General features: G+C 42.6%; 1 protein-coding gene across 1 annotated transcript in view; it reads right to left on the bottom strand.

Annotated features, from left to right (window-relative positions):
- Positions 1 to 1577: 1577 nt before the first annotated feature.
- Positions 1578 to 14120, bottom strand: part of LOC145898099 (protein PHTF2-like) — a 41417-nt gene continuing 28874 nt past the window's right edge. Inside the window, exons 14-15 of the mRNA XM_082986535.1 lie at positions 7671 to 7800; positions 1578 to 2188 (exon numbers count right to left, since the gene is read on the bottom strand). Of these exons, the coding sequence (XP_082842661.1) occupies positions 1578 to 2188; positions 7671 to 7800 (741 nt within the window). The remainder of the gene's footprint in view (positions 2189 to 7670; positions 7801 to 14120) is intronic.

Raw genomic sequence — 14120 nt, 5'->3', positions numbered from 1 at the left:
CCGACTTTCCGACTTTCCGACTTTCCGACTTTCCGACTTTCCGACTTTCCGACTTTCCGACTTTCCGACTTTCCGACTTTCCGACTTTCCGACTTTCCGACTTTCCGACTTTCCGACTTTCCGACTTTCCGACTTTCCGACTTTCCGACTTTCCGACTTTCCGACTTTCCGACTTTCCGACTTTCCGACTTTCCGACTTTCCGACTTTCCGACTTTCCGACTTTCCGACTTTCCGACTTTCCGACTTTCCGACTTTCCGACTTTCCGACTTTCCGACTTTCCGACTTTCCGACTTTCCGACTTTCCGACTTTCCGACTTTCCGACTTTCCGACTTTCCGACTTTCCGACTTTCCGACTTTCCGACTTTCCGACTTTCCGACTTTCCGACTTTCCGACTTTCCGACTTTCCGACTTTCCGACTTTCCGACTTTCCGACTTTCCGACTTTCCGACTTTCCGACTTTCCGACTTTCCGACTTTCCGACTTTCCGACTTTCCGACTTTCCGACTTTCCGACTTTCCGACTTTCCGACTTTCCGACTTTCCGACTTTCCGACTTTCCGACTTTCCGACTTTCCGACTTTCCGACTTTCCGACTTTCCGACTTTCCGACTTTCCGACTTTCCGACTTTCCGACTTTCCGACTTTCCGACTTTCCGACTTTCCGACTTTCCGACTTTCCGACTTTCCGACTTTCCGACTTTCCGACTTTCCGACTTTCCGACTTTCCGACTTTCCGACTTTCCGACTTTCCGACTTTCCGACTTTCCGACTTTCCGACTTTCCGACTTTCCGACTTTCCGACTTTCCGACTTTCCGACTTTCCGACTTTCCGACCTGTGACAAAATGTCAATTACGGGAGCGAAGCATTGACGTTGTACGTACTTGATTATTTCCAATTCCGCATTCTTTAACTCATCCACTCTCAATTTGCCAGTGTTTGTAGGAACCTTTAAACGCAGGAATGACTTGAATCGTAGCAGCCACGCGACCGATGTCTTTAATTTATGAAGAGATGAATAGTGATTCATCAGTCGATCGGTTGACTCTGACTGTGTGCAAACGTTGACGACAATTATTTTCCTCTTTTCGTCGAAGCCATTTGTCAGCTTTCACCGCTAGAACAGCAGCGGCCAGTTCGAGCCCGGGAATGCTCTCGGTGGTGTTACCTTTGCCTTGCCAAATAAAAACGAGCAATGCACTTTACCATTCACATTTACCAGTCGGAGGTATGACACGGTTCCGTATCCTTGAGTAGACGCATCCGAAAAGTGTTGCATCTCGGACTTCGCCACTGAGCCGAATGTCGCCGGCTTGAAACAGCGGGGAAGTTTTAGCTTCTCGAGCTCCGGCAGCTGGGAAAGCCAGCATCTCCATTCCTCAACGTCATCTTCCGGCAGCTCGTCATCTCATCCCAATTTCTGTCGAATTATTTCCTGCTGCAGCACCTTAGCAATCAAAGTAACGGGTGCCGCAAAACCCAATGGGTCGTACAGCGTATTAACAGCAGATAAAATATTGCGTCGGGTAAATTTCTTGCCTTGCATTGTATCAGCCATGCTGAACCCAAATTCATCTAGACGCCAAGCACACGCTCCTTCACGGGGGCGTCCAAAATTACATCAGTTACCAATTTAGCCCTTTCTGTCTCGGGAATTTGATCCAAGACGTTTTGACTGTTAGACATCAACTTGGTGAGGCGAAATCCTTTCATTTTTAGCAAGTCACATAGCTGCGCTACAATACCAACAGCGTGTGCAACTGTATCGGTTAAAGTCAAACAGTCGTCAACATAAAAATCGTTGCGAACGATGTCCCCAACGTTCCTGTCAAACCTGCCACCGAATTTATCGGCCGTCTCCCGCAAGCAAAATGTGGCACAGCTAGGCGACGACGTGGCGCCAAAAATGTGCACCAGCATTCGATGAACCGTTGGAGTTTTAGATATGTCTCCCCCAGCCACCACAAAAAACCTCAAAGCATCAATGTCCTGTTTTTGAACGAGGACTTGGTGGAACATTGCTTTCACGTCCGCCACTAAAGCAATACTGTTCATGCGGAATCTTTCCAGAACGCCGATTAAACTGTTTACTAAATCGGGCCCTTGCAGCAACGCGTCGTTAAGCGACAGCCCCTTATGCTGCGCTGCGCAATCAAAAACGATGCGAGAAATCATGTTTCCAGACTCTACAATAATGCACCATATTAATGGTATGCATTTTTTTGCTTAGGTACCCAAAACAATGTACAACCCGGAGGTCGAAAAAAGCACTTTTATATAGAAACTAATTTTGACCAGAATGTGTAGTCGAGGGATGGATCTTACATAAAACTACAAATACATGGGCCCTTAAATGATTCATTTTTCTGTAAATGCAGCATGAAGTTTCAGCTGATTATTTGAATACATTTTTTGAATACAAAACACCCATCACCAAGAAACTAGCTGATTTAAAACGCTCCAAACCACACCACAACTGCCCGAAACACGCTCCAACTCGCTAATGCATGTTAAAATGGTCCCTATGCCTTGACCACTGAGTTTGTTATACGTGCTCTTTACATTGCAGCAGAGATAAAAGGTGGGCATTTCCTGTCGGAAAAACTTAATTTAATACAAATACGGTTTTCAGTAGCATTAAGACAGCATTCTTTTTTAACAGCACACAGGTTTTGTAGAGGGTTCCCGGAATACTTAATGCCCTATTGAGAGAATAGACAGTCCTAAGTTGAGAGGTAAAAATAATGCCCAACCGAGGTGTAACGGTAGAATTTTCGGGCGCCTAGCAGCGCATTGTCGTCAAACTAGATAGTTACATTCTTTTTCAATTCTAGAAAGCTCCTGTATTCATCACACATACACGGTCACATTCACTCACGAACATATCACGAAACAGATCACTTTGGCTCACGTATATAATAGATTGCGAACCAGAGCACGAACACAGACACGGTTTTCTGTTAAGAAAACATACTGTGATCGATGCCGGCTCTTGTTAATGTGCTTCACGTCTGGAAACATTCTAGATAACTGCTGCAAATAGACAATGACATTTTGAACATATCACGCAACTGCTGAATTAAATAGCAAATCTAGCAGGACATAAGTTGCTATACTTTTGTATTGCGCTGGGCAAGACGCTCAGAACTTTGTTATTTTCCAATGAAGATGATGACAAAGACGACAATTATGAGAATGTGATTGACCCAAAATACCATATGTGTTCGAAAGTGTTTGCTGGGTGGTTGTATAGTGTTGTACGTGCGTCATGGATTAGCACGCTGGGGTTGAATCGTGGCGAACGTCTTCATGAATCGATATATCGTTGGAACGTACAGTGGCATTCGAACGTGCACTGAAGTTCGATGTAAATCGTAGAATGGTTGTCGTAATCTGTAGGTATACTGGAACAAACAACAGTTAAATTTCTTAGGCCTAAGTTACTACATACGTTTCGCGCGTTATTATGACTTGTCTGGTATCTTTTAAATTTTTACGTGACAAACAGCTTCGGTTTTGTTGCAATGAAGCAAGCGACATTTAATTTAAGTGCAAAACAATGAGGACAAAAAACCTGAGGATAGTATACAAATAATAATAGCTTTGAGCATTGTCATGTGTCAAACGTTCGAATCAACAGTGAAAAAATCAAACATGTCTTAAGTAATTTCCAGGATTGGCATTTAATGCAGTCCACTAGGTGACGGGCTTTATGAGAAAGGTGTTGCAATGTGAAATGTAATTCGTGTTTTGGCCGTATCACGAATCCCACAAGGCAATTTGTTGACACGCAGTGAAAAATGTGTGAATGGTGCGTTAAGTTGCGGTCTAAGAAAAATAATAAAAAATAGTCGCATTTAGAGTTACCAGTGCAAAATTAGCTAATGGGTAAATCACTAAGTGGATTTTTTGATTCACCCACTGCACAATGCATGGCTACCGGCTCAGCAACCAAGCGTGTGGCTTCTGGTCACTTGCGAAGTTGAGGCGTCAGGTGCTCCATGCGACTAGCAGTCTCGTGCTGCTCTTCGGACTCGTTGCCCGGTATAGTGAAAGAGATGTGGGCATTGAGTGAATGCGTCGCGACCAGCGCGATAGCCCTGTGATTGCTCACTAAAAACACCATTCTGTATAAATGTAATAAATGTAATGTTATTTTTCCTATAGACAAGTTGAATAATTAATATAAAAGTTTACGTTTTGGAATTGAAAATGACAACCACAAATCTAAAATCATTGCTATACCGTATCCTTTATCACAGACAACAAATAGGATTATCCACGACCGATGTTAATTCGATTTCGGGTACAAGGAAGCAATAAAAAAGAATCAACCGACGATTCGGAGACGTATTCAATGATATCCGCATAACATTATATAAGGTTGACATAACATGACGTAACCATTACAATGCTGGTTGGGCATTACCTAACAATATTTAACATATACTTACGTTTCAACAAAACATGCTTTTCAAAGCAGTTTGGCATAAGCTTAATTACAAAACGTTTTAGTAAAATAAATGCATCAAACCTTTTCGAAAGGTTGTACCTGTCAGTCGACATATCAAACGCGAAACAAACCTAAAAAACTTGCTTGACATGGTTATTTCTTGTATCACAAGTTAATTTTACGTCAGGAACTGACTACAGTTTAGCTGTTTCAATTGCGCAGTTAATATATCAGAAGGTGTTGCGTGTTCAAATATCACGTCGTAAAAGTCAGTAACTTCTACGGGGACACGGGTTTGCAGAGAGAACACTCGCCGTTTATCTGACTCCTAAGACTATTAAAAACATCTGCCAAAAACTATCTTTGCGACCTTTTAATCAAAACCTGAAACGATCAAGAAACTACCTTAGATCAATACAGGTAAGCACTCGATGCAACTTTCTCCCAACAATGTTTCTTAGTATGCGCGTAACTTTGGCCTCTTCGCTCAGTGAGTTGTCTATATTCGTTTTCTGTTTAGCTTAAGGCCGTGGCGATATTTATAATATCATCGAAATGAGAAAAAATGCGAATATGGGCGGAATAGGCCTATTAAAAACGTCGATGTGAAATTAAAACCCAAAGCCGATTTGCACATATGTCAGAGAGAGCGAAGTGATTAACCCAAAATACCATATGCGCACGTACGCTAATCAATTTTCACTATAAAGTTTTGCTGCAACTTCACAATTTTGCCTAAAACTCAAAATACGATGTCTTCTCGCCATTTTTGGCTATGATGTCATAAGTATCCCCGACCACGTGACGATATGAAAATTACAAAAATATTGCTGTTTTGGTAATTTTACTGTTACCATTATTGGCTGACCAGAATCCCGTCATCTCTTCTAGCCAGCAAACTGTCACATTGAAGTGTAACGCTACCGCTATCAGTAGTTTATCGTAGTATCCTAGTTATCTTGTTCCCTTTATGTCATTCGAAATTTAAACCAAGGGTGATATTGTTCTGCGCATTGCGTCTCGTTAATTTTGCGACCTCATCTAAACTACAGAACAATTTATTATAATCTCAAAGATAGATAGCTAACGCATTAAAACGCAAATAATGTTGTTTCTGCAACCGCTGTGGTTGCAAACAGCTTAAGCTGTCGACAAAACTGAGGAATTGTGTGGATTAGTAGCACAGCACACTCTTATTAACGTATATCGAAAAAGAGTAGGAGTACCAAAGTTTTGTGACCCGCGGAAGGCTTTCGTTTTAAATCACCGTTTTTTTTACACAAAAAACTAGTGTGATAACAGTAATAATTGCAGTGGTATAATATCAATAGAGATCAGTGTATATCAAACGCAGCAATGTTTTTTGCCATTGCATCAGCCACTTACAAGTCAAAGCAAGATCTGAAAAATTAAGTTCCCGGTGAGGCTTGAACTCACGACCCTGGGTTTACCTGGCCCAACGCTGGCGAACCTGTCAATAATCATCAAATTAATGTCCTCTATAGCCAGCATTACCCGCTGAATGATAAAAATACACTACAAAATTATGTCGATTCATCGATTCGATTCGCGGAAAAACTGTCTAATTGACTATTATAGCCTGAAAAATACGTGTAGCTTAGTAGGCCAGTGTCAGACCAGCATCTTTTAGCAATCTTTCTCTTTCACTCCCATTTGAAATGCCAAACACAATTTTGTCCCCAAGGTGTCTATCCTATGAGTTTACCATATTCACAGCCATTCAACAATTCTCACAATTCATTTTTCCACTGATCAAACGACCCACCCTCGTTTTGGTCTCTTTTCCAAAGCTTGTATGTCTGGAAAACACAGTTTCGCTGGGGTTCACAGTGTCGAAACTATTTCAAAACATTTTCACAATTGTCATCTTTGTCATCATCTTCATTGGAAAATAACAAAGTTCAAAAATATGTCCTGAGCGTCTTGCCCATCGCAATGCAAAAGTATAGCAACTTGCCAAGCCAGATTTGCTATTTAATTCAGCAGTTGCGTGATATGTTCAAAATGTCATTGTCTATTTGCAGCAGTTAGTTGGTATGTTTCCAGACGTGAAGCACATTGACAAGAGCCGGCATCTATCACAGTATGTTTTCTTTACAGAAAACCGTGTCTCTGTTCGTGCTCTGGTTCGCAATCTATTATATACGTGAGCCAAAGTGATCTGTTTCGTGATATGTTCGTGAGTAAGTGTGACCGTGAATGTGTGATGAATACACGAGCTTACTAGAATTGAAAAAGAATGTAACTATCTAGTTTGACGACAATGCGCTGCTAGGCGCCCGAAAATTCTACCGTTACACCTCGGTTGGACATTATTTTTACCTCTCAACTTAGGACTGTCTATTCTCTCAATAGGGCAAGTATTCCGGGAACCCTGTATGCTGTTAAAAAAGAGCACTGTCTTAATGCGACTGAAGACCGTATTTGTATTAAATTAAGTTTTTCCGACAGGAAATGCCCACCTTGTATCTCTGCTGCAATGTAAAGAGCACGTATAACAAACTCAGTGGTCAAGGCATAGGGACCTTTTTAACATGCATTAGCGAGTTGGAGCGTGTTTCGGGCAGTTGTGGTGTGGTTTGTGGCGTTTTAAATCAGCTAGTTTCTTTGTGATGGGTGTTTTGTATTCAAAAAATGTATTCAAATAATCAGCTGAAACTTCATGCTGCATTTACAGAAAAATGAATCATTTTAGGGCCCATGTATTTGTAGTTTTATGTAAGATCCATCCCTCGACTACACATTCTGGTCAAAATTAGTTTCTATATAAAAGTGCTTTTTTCGACCTCCGGGTTGTACATTGTTTTGGGTACCTAAGCAAAAAAATGCATACCATAAATATGGTGCATTATTGTAGAGTCTGGAAACATGATTCCTTTGATTCAATTACGAGGTCCTGAAATATTTGTTTTGCTTTTGAAGTGCCCCCTTATAAGCTTGCGACTCAAGCCTCATCATTTGTATTAATGCAGATCACCTCCAAAGTTGTTTGGTGGACTCCTTAAATTCCCATTAAAAGCAGATGTGTTTTGGAAGCAATATATTTTGAAACCAACTATATCCGCAAAATACAACAAAAGCTGATTTTCTAATTTATCGATAGATGTTTATGTCTTGATTTTCCATACCTGTAAAATGAAATTCACTTTGTCAACTAGTATAACAGTGTTGATTGAACTAATTAAACGGCAAACTTAACTTGAGTTTAAATCCAAGCATTTCACTCATAACTCCAGAAAATGCTGACAAAATAACTACTTTAGTTATGTTGTATAACAAGGGATTCATTGTCAATCCATATAAGTTGTAGGGTGTTTCGATTTCCTGGTAAAACAGACAGAGCTGAAACACAATGTGAATTCGGCTGAATAAACCGAAACTAATTTTGGTATCCATTTCTTTAAACGCAATAAGTTTAAACAAAACATGTGCTGGATTGGATCTAATCATACAGCTTTTTATTGGCACTTAAAGAATAACCTCGACTGTTGTACCAACTGCTTAAAGTTGATTTTCATCATTTCGGTGACAATAAACAAATAAAACGAACACATTCGTACAGTTTGAACAATGATTCTAATCTATGCTAAACTTTTCGTATCAGCGTTGCATGCAGTAAAAAAGTTTTCTCAGCTGTCCAAAACCTTAGTTTCGTCCGAATAAATTCGCCAAACCGAACTTTCGGTGCATCCCTAGTTTCGACCTCGCGTCAACAATGGGTCTGACGTCACAACGCTGCAGGTAAAGATTGGCTGAAAATGCATTGTTTTAGGAACTTAGATTGTTCGACAATTTCTGCTTTGCCTAAACGGAAATTTTTCCCCATAAAATGATATGAAGCTCTGCTGCACTCGTTTTAGTAAATAAGTTCCATCTAAACGTCAGGCCTATTGATGATGCGAAATGTTAACACTACAACCCTTGTAAGTTCATTTCTTATTGCCGCGTAATGTTAGTATCAGTGAATAACTGGGCTGATAAATGCATGTTTTCTTGACAGAAACACGTGTTCTGGTTCGCGATCTGTTGTGAAAACCGTGTGATCTGTTTCGTAGTATGTTCGTGATAATAAGTGTGTGCTGAATACCCGACAGTTCTGTAACCATCTAGTGCAGTGTTTTTTTAAACTTTTTTCTGTACCGTCCCCCAAACACCTTAGTCATTTAAGAACGCCCAACAGAACAGACAAAAAAACACAATGAATTGATTTGTTGCTTGTCAATTAATGCGATGGGTGAGGTTGGTGCAATGTCACCAATTTCTCAACATCAGGTTTCATTTTGGACAAAAACAATCGTAACTCTCGTCAATTGTCGATATCAAGACGATTTCTTTTTCCATCTAAAAGAGTGGTGAATGCGGTGAAATAACGTTCCACCAAGCATAAGCTAAGTAAATTACGGAAAGGTGCTCGCGTACAACCTGGAATGGGTTTGCATATCACCAGTGGTAAACGTACCACCAGTTGGGAAACACAGACTTACGCTGTAAGAGAAAATTTGCCATGTCACCAAGCGCCCCCCAAGCGCCCCCCAATCGCCCATTCAGTCTCCAGCGCTCCCCGTAGGATTGCAAACGCCCTTAGGGGGGCTGACGCCCACTTTGGGAACCACTGATCTAGTGTGACGACAGCGTTGGTGCCAGGAGCGCAAAATTCTGCCGTTACAATCAGTGAAGTAAATGCCTGCTTCGTGTTGAACCATTAAAGGTAGGCAGGCGATTGCGGCTAGGTCATCATTGTGAATGTAGATTCTCGCCGCCATTATTTTGGTTACGGGTGCTGGGAGCACAGTCATTATACTTACGAAATAATACGTCTGTACGTCACTGCCTGCGTTGGTCATTAAAGTGCCATTGTCGGCGGGCTTTCTTTCGTTTTCGTTAGTTGAGTTGTTGTGTTTTGGCCGTGGTGCATGTGCTCTGTTTAACCTCTACTTTAATAGTTTCTATTTGAATAAGACTCTATTTGAATAGGGAGGCGGTTAACATAATTTACGCTGTTTAAATTAGTGATGCACCGAAAGTTCGGTTTGCCGAATTTATTCGGCCGAAACCTAGGTTTTATTAATTATTCGGTTTCGGCCGCATATTTTTGCAAAATTCGGCCGAAACCGAAACTTTTTTACTGCATGCAACACTGGTACGCAAAATTTAGTATAGTTTAGAATCATAGTTCAAACTGTACTAGTTTTTGTTTTATTTGTTAATTGTCATCGAAATCAACTTTAAGCAGTTGGTATAGCATTCTTTCAGTGCCAATAAAAGGTTGTATGATAGGATCAGATGCATTCCAACACATGTTTTGTTTAAATTTATTGCGATTTTAAAGAGATGGATAACAAAATGAGTTTCGGTTGTGTGGCGCTGTTTTGTTGTTTAGTCATGTCATGTACCCAAATGTTGTGTTACAGAAAACCACGTTATTTTGCGTGACGCACGTCTTTTGACTTTGGAAAAAAACTGTTTACGAGCACTGGCGGTTTGCAAGCGCTGCCCAAGTGTGCGGCGTAACATCGTTTTCGAACCTTCCTTGACGAGTCTTTTGGCAACTCGACATTTGCGAACTTTTTGGTCGTTCGGTGGATGAAAACATGGATCCTGCCGAGGACAAACCGAACCCTGACGATAGAGTGAATCAATGGGTGGAGCAAACATCTGAGGCTGCTCACTGTAGTACGTCGGCTCCAGTATAAATACACCCGAGTTCGTATCACCGAACATCTGGACCCAGCAGCATTGCTTCAACAACGAGCTCTCTTCGTAGTCTTACATTAAAAGAGAGCAAAGAGAAGCTGCAGTTCGCTCAAGTCGAGTCTCGACAAGAGCGAGAGGGTAGAGATAAAGTAGAAGCAAGAAAAAAGGTAGAACGAGAGCTCGAGGAAAGAGAATTAAGAGCGAAGAGCTGGAAGAATGAAAATCCGCACTCGAGCGCGAACTGGCCAACCAAAAACTTGAACTCGCTAAGGTCGAATTTGAGGCTTGGGAACAAGCATCCAATGATGGGAGGTATTGTCCAGGGATTCAACACCCTGGCTTTTCTGAATCTCCGACACCTCTTATAGATAGATCTGGTACTAGCAAACCAGAGGGAGCCGTAAAAGCACAGCCGACCGAAAACCCTCAGGTGGATTGCGGTGATCTTCGATGGCTTACAGCCGGGCAACCATGGAAACAAAGCCAATATCATGAACCTGCTCGGGTTGGAACATCACCATACAACGGACTACCCAACTTAACGACCTGTTGTCAACCAGAGGTTGTTGAGCGATTTCTTCCAAAACGTATTGTCGAGAAATTCGACGGGGATCCAATGGATTATTGGAGTTTTGTCAATCGTTACCAACTTCATATAGCTGTCAGGGTCGATTCGTGTCACTTTAACTCATTTATTTGCTGCAACACTGCACCAAACCAGTACATAACAAGATACTACGTCATGCCTCCAATAAAAATCCGATGATGGGACATGACATGGCTCAACGAGAACTATATGACAGGTATGGACAACCTCAAATAATCGCGCGCCGCTGTAAAGTCGCCTGACGGACACACCCAAGCTAAATGATAACGACACAGAGGGTTTGGAAAGATAGCCGTTCTTTTGCGCAACTGTTGCTCGTCCCTAGAGAAAATGGTAGGAACGTGCGCGATGGATTCGGTTGGGTTCATCTCCTCGGTCGCCAAGAAGTTGTCACGCAAGCTTCAGGAAAGGTGGGTCACCGTTTCACTAGGCGTTCAGGACAAAATAGGTCGTGTCGCAACATTTAGGGACTTCGCTAGCTACGTAATTGAGCGAAGTCGTGAAGCGTATTCAGTCTTTGGAAGATGCTTGTTTCAGAACACCACAGACCGACCATCTAATGTTGCGACGAAACGGCAACGAGTGGCGGTTTGCAATGTCACGACTGAAACTTTTTTTTTTCCAAAAAGTTCAAATCAGTGCTTGTTCTGTTACAAAGTACACAAGTGTAACGAATTTTATTTACTCCACGTCACCGTACACTTTTGTTAGTTATGGTTATTGTTTGTATTTCATTGTTTTTACCTTTCTTCCTGGCACCTTGTAATTTCACTGTTTTCTTTCGTTGGTACCACTTCATTTAATATATTGTTTTACCCACGTTTTAAGTCTCGCACTTCACTTACTTTCACCACACTATTTTATTACCTTCGTCTCCCCTCTTTTCCTATTATTTAAAGCTCCGCTTATTTTTGTATGCCCCGGATGTGCCGCGTGTCGGGAAGGCGCGTCCTAATTGGTTGGTCCTTTTTGAGTACGAAACGTTTTTCTCTAAAACGGGGAGTCTTCTTCTGGGCGTCGCGTGGTTAGCATCTTTGTTACAGTGTTGTGAATTGTTGGGATCTTGACTAGTGGCGTTTTGTATTGTTTTTAATCGTTTTAGTTTAACACGACGTCCAAAAAGTTAAATCAGCCTGGGTTACTTTGGCTTTGTGGTGAGCCGTTATTGCAGGGTTCTGGGCAGTATCAGAATTAGGGAGGCAGTTTTGTGCAAAGTACCGAAGTAGGTGGAAGGGTTAATTGGGGGATAACATCGCCACCCAAAAACATCTAACCGCTTAATTGCAAAGCTGCCGAAATAATTCCGTAACCCAAGTTTGAAGACTGCAACAACTTCAAAAGAAAGTCGTAAGATGACAGAAGGAAGTTCGTGCGAAGCCTGAAGGGCTGTGCTATGGATGGGAACGCAACACAAGGACGGATGCCGTAGCATCAATCACCACGCGCGGTACTTTATGACTCGAAGTGTGCTGAAAAGTCTCGAATGGAAGAAAAACCAAACGTTACACAGAGTACTAGCGCCGACTGTATTTATTCCTCGTCGGGGCCAGAGAGTTGAAACGTGCTCCGCTTATCTCGATATTGTACTCGTACGCTTCAGTAACGGGAAATGTGAAGTGGAAACTTATGCTCTACTCGATTCGGGATCTAATCTGACGTTTTGTGAACAGCAGCTGGCCGAGCAGCTACAGACAACAACGGAAGCAGGTGTACGCTTTAAAATGAGCACCATGACGACCGATGAACCGGTGGATGTCGATACAAGTTCAGTGTCACTTGCTGTTAAACCATTAAAATAAGGGGAAAGTCTATATCTGTCAGAGGTTGTGCTTGTGGACAGGATCCCAGTAGCACCAGGCAAGATGGCCAGTTGCAAAGCTACGAGCACTTGCGTGGAGTCGACCTGCAGAGGATCGATGGAGGTTCAGTGATACTTTTGATTGGAAACGACAACGCGATAGCACAAAGGTGCCTGGAAAGTCGCTTCGCTCCCGACTCGCGCGAATGTCCCGATGCTATAAAGACGCCGCTGGGATGTCTACTGAAAGGACTTTCCCTGGAAGCGTCAAGTGAGGACGTAGTTACGTCTAACTTTTTGTTGGGTGCGCACGGTAGTCCTGTTGCACTGGAAGACATAATCGTTACTGATGAAGGCGAAGCGTTTCCGTCTTTAGATGCTGGTTTGTGTGACGTGGAACCACTCCTCTACTGGTTGAAAAACAATCAAGAAGCATCTGAGTTCGGAATTAAGTACTCACGTGAAGATGTCGTCGCTTATGACATGATGACCAGATCAGCTGAGTTTGTGGACGACCACTATCAACTTCCTCTTCCTTGGAAGCAGAGCTGTAACGTTATGCGTAACAACTTGCCTATGGCTCAAGGTCGCTTGAAGGTACTGAAACGACCACCTCTAAGCGACCAGGCGATGTGCGAGAAGTACGTGAATAACATGAAGATCCTCTTGGACAAAGGGCACGTCGAAGAAATCCCCGAGGATCAAGTTGTGACAAAAAATCGAATATAGTACCTCCCACATCACCCGGTGACTAATCCGAAGAAACCAGAGAAGGTTCGCATCGTGTACGGTTGCGCCGCCAAGATCGTCACCGAGCTGTGCAACGTTTTGTTTGCGTCAAACCGCCAAAGAGCACGGGAAGTTCTTTGATCCGCGAGTGGCAAGTGTCGTCCGAAACAACTTCTATGTTGATGGTATGACACGGCCGGGATAAGATTGGTCGAGGACCTGCGAAACCTGTTGGCAACGGGTTGTTTTAAATTGACAAAATGGATATCAACAAGCAAAGCAGTAGTGAAATCGGTGCCACATGAAGAAAGGGCTAAAGCAGTACAGGACGTTGCGCTTCTTGGTCAAGTGCAGGAAAGAGTCCTTGGGATCGGTCGGAACGTTGCTGATGATGATTTCAGGTTTAATGTCGATTTGCCTGACAAATCTCTGTCCCGCAGCGGAATGCTTGCCATAAACAAATTCACTGTTCGACCCACTAAGGTTTGTCGCACCGGTTGTACTTGCTTGACTGGTTTACCGAGAACTGTGCCGCCAGAAGCTCGATTGGGACGAGGAAGTCCATGGAACAATCGCTCGCGTTGGAAAAGGTGGAGCGACAGCTTGGTTCGACTCCACGACGTGAAGATTTCCGAGTTGATTTCAACCCGGAGAAAACGTGTCTGGGATTCAACTTCATGTGTTTTGGTGATGCTTCGTCTGTCGCTCGTGGTAGCGTTTGTTGCCTCAGAAGTATGGCCGAAGACGGCAGTATAACGTGTTCCTTTGTCATGGGGAAGTCATTGCTATCGGGAAATGGAAAGCATACCATTCCTC

Source organism: Ascidia mentula, chromosome 4, assembly GCF_947561715.1.
Source record: "Ascidia mentula chromosome 4, kaAscMent1.1, whole genome shotgun sequence".
Lineage (NCBI taxonomy): Eukaryota > Metazoa > Chordata > Ascidiacea > Phlebobranchia > Ascidiidae > Ascidia > Ascidia mentula.
This window is presented reverse-complemented; position numbering and strand designations above follow the sequence as displayed.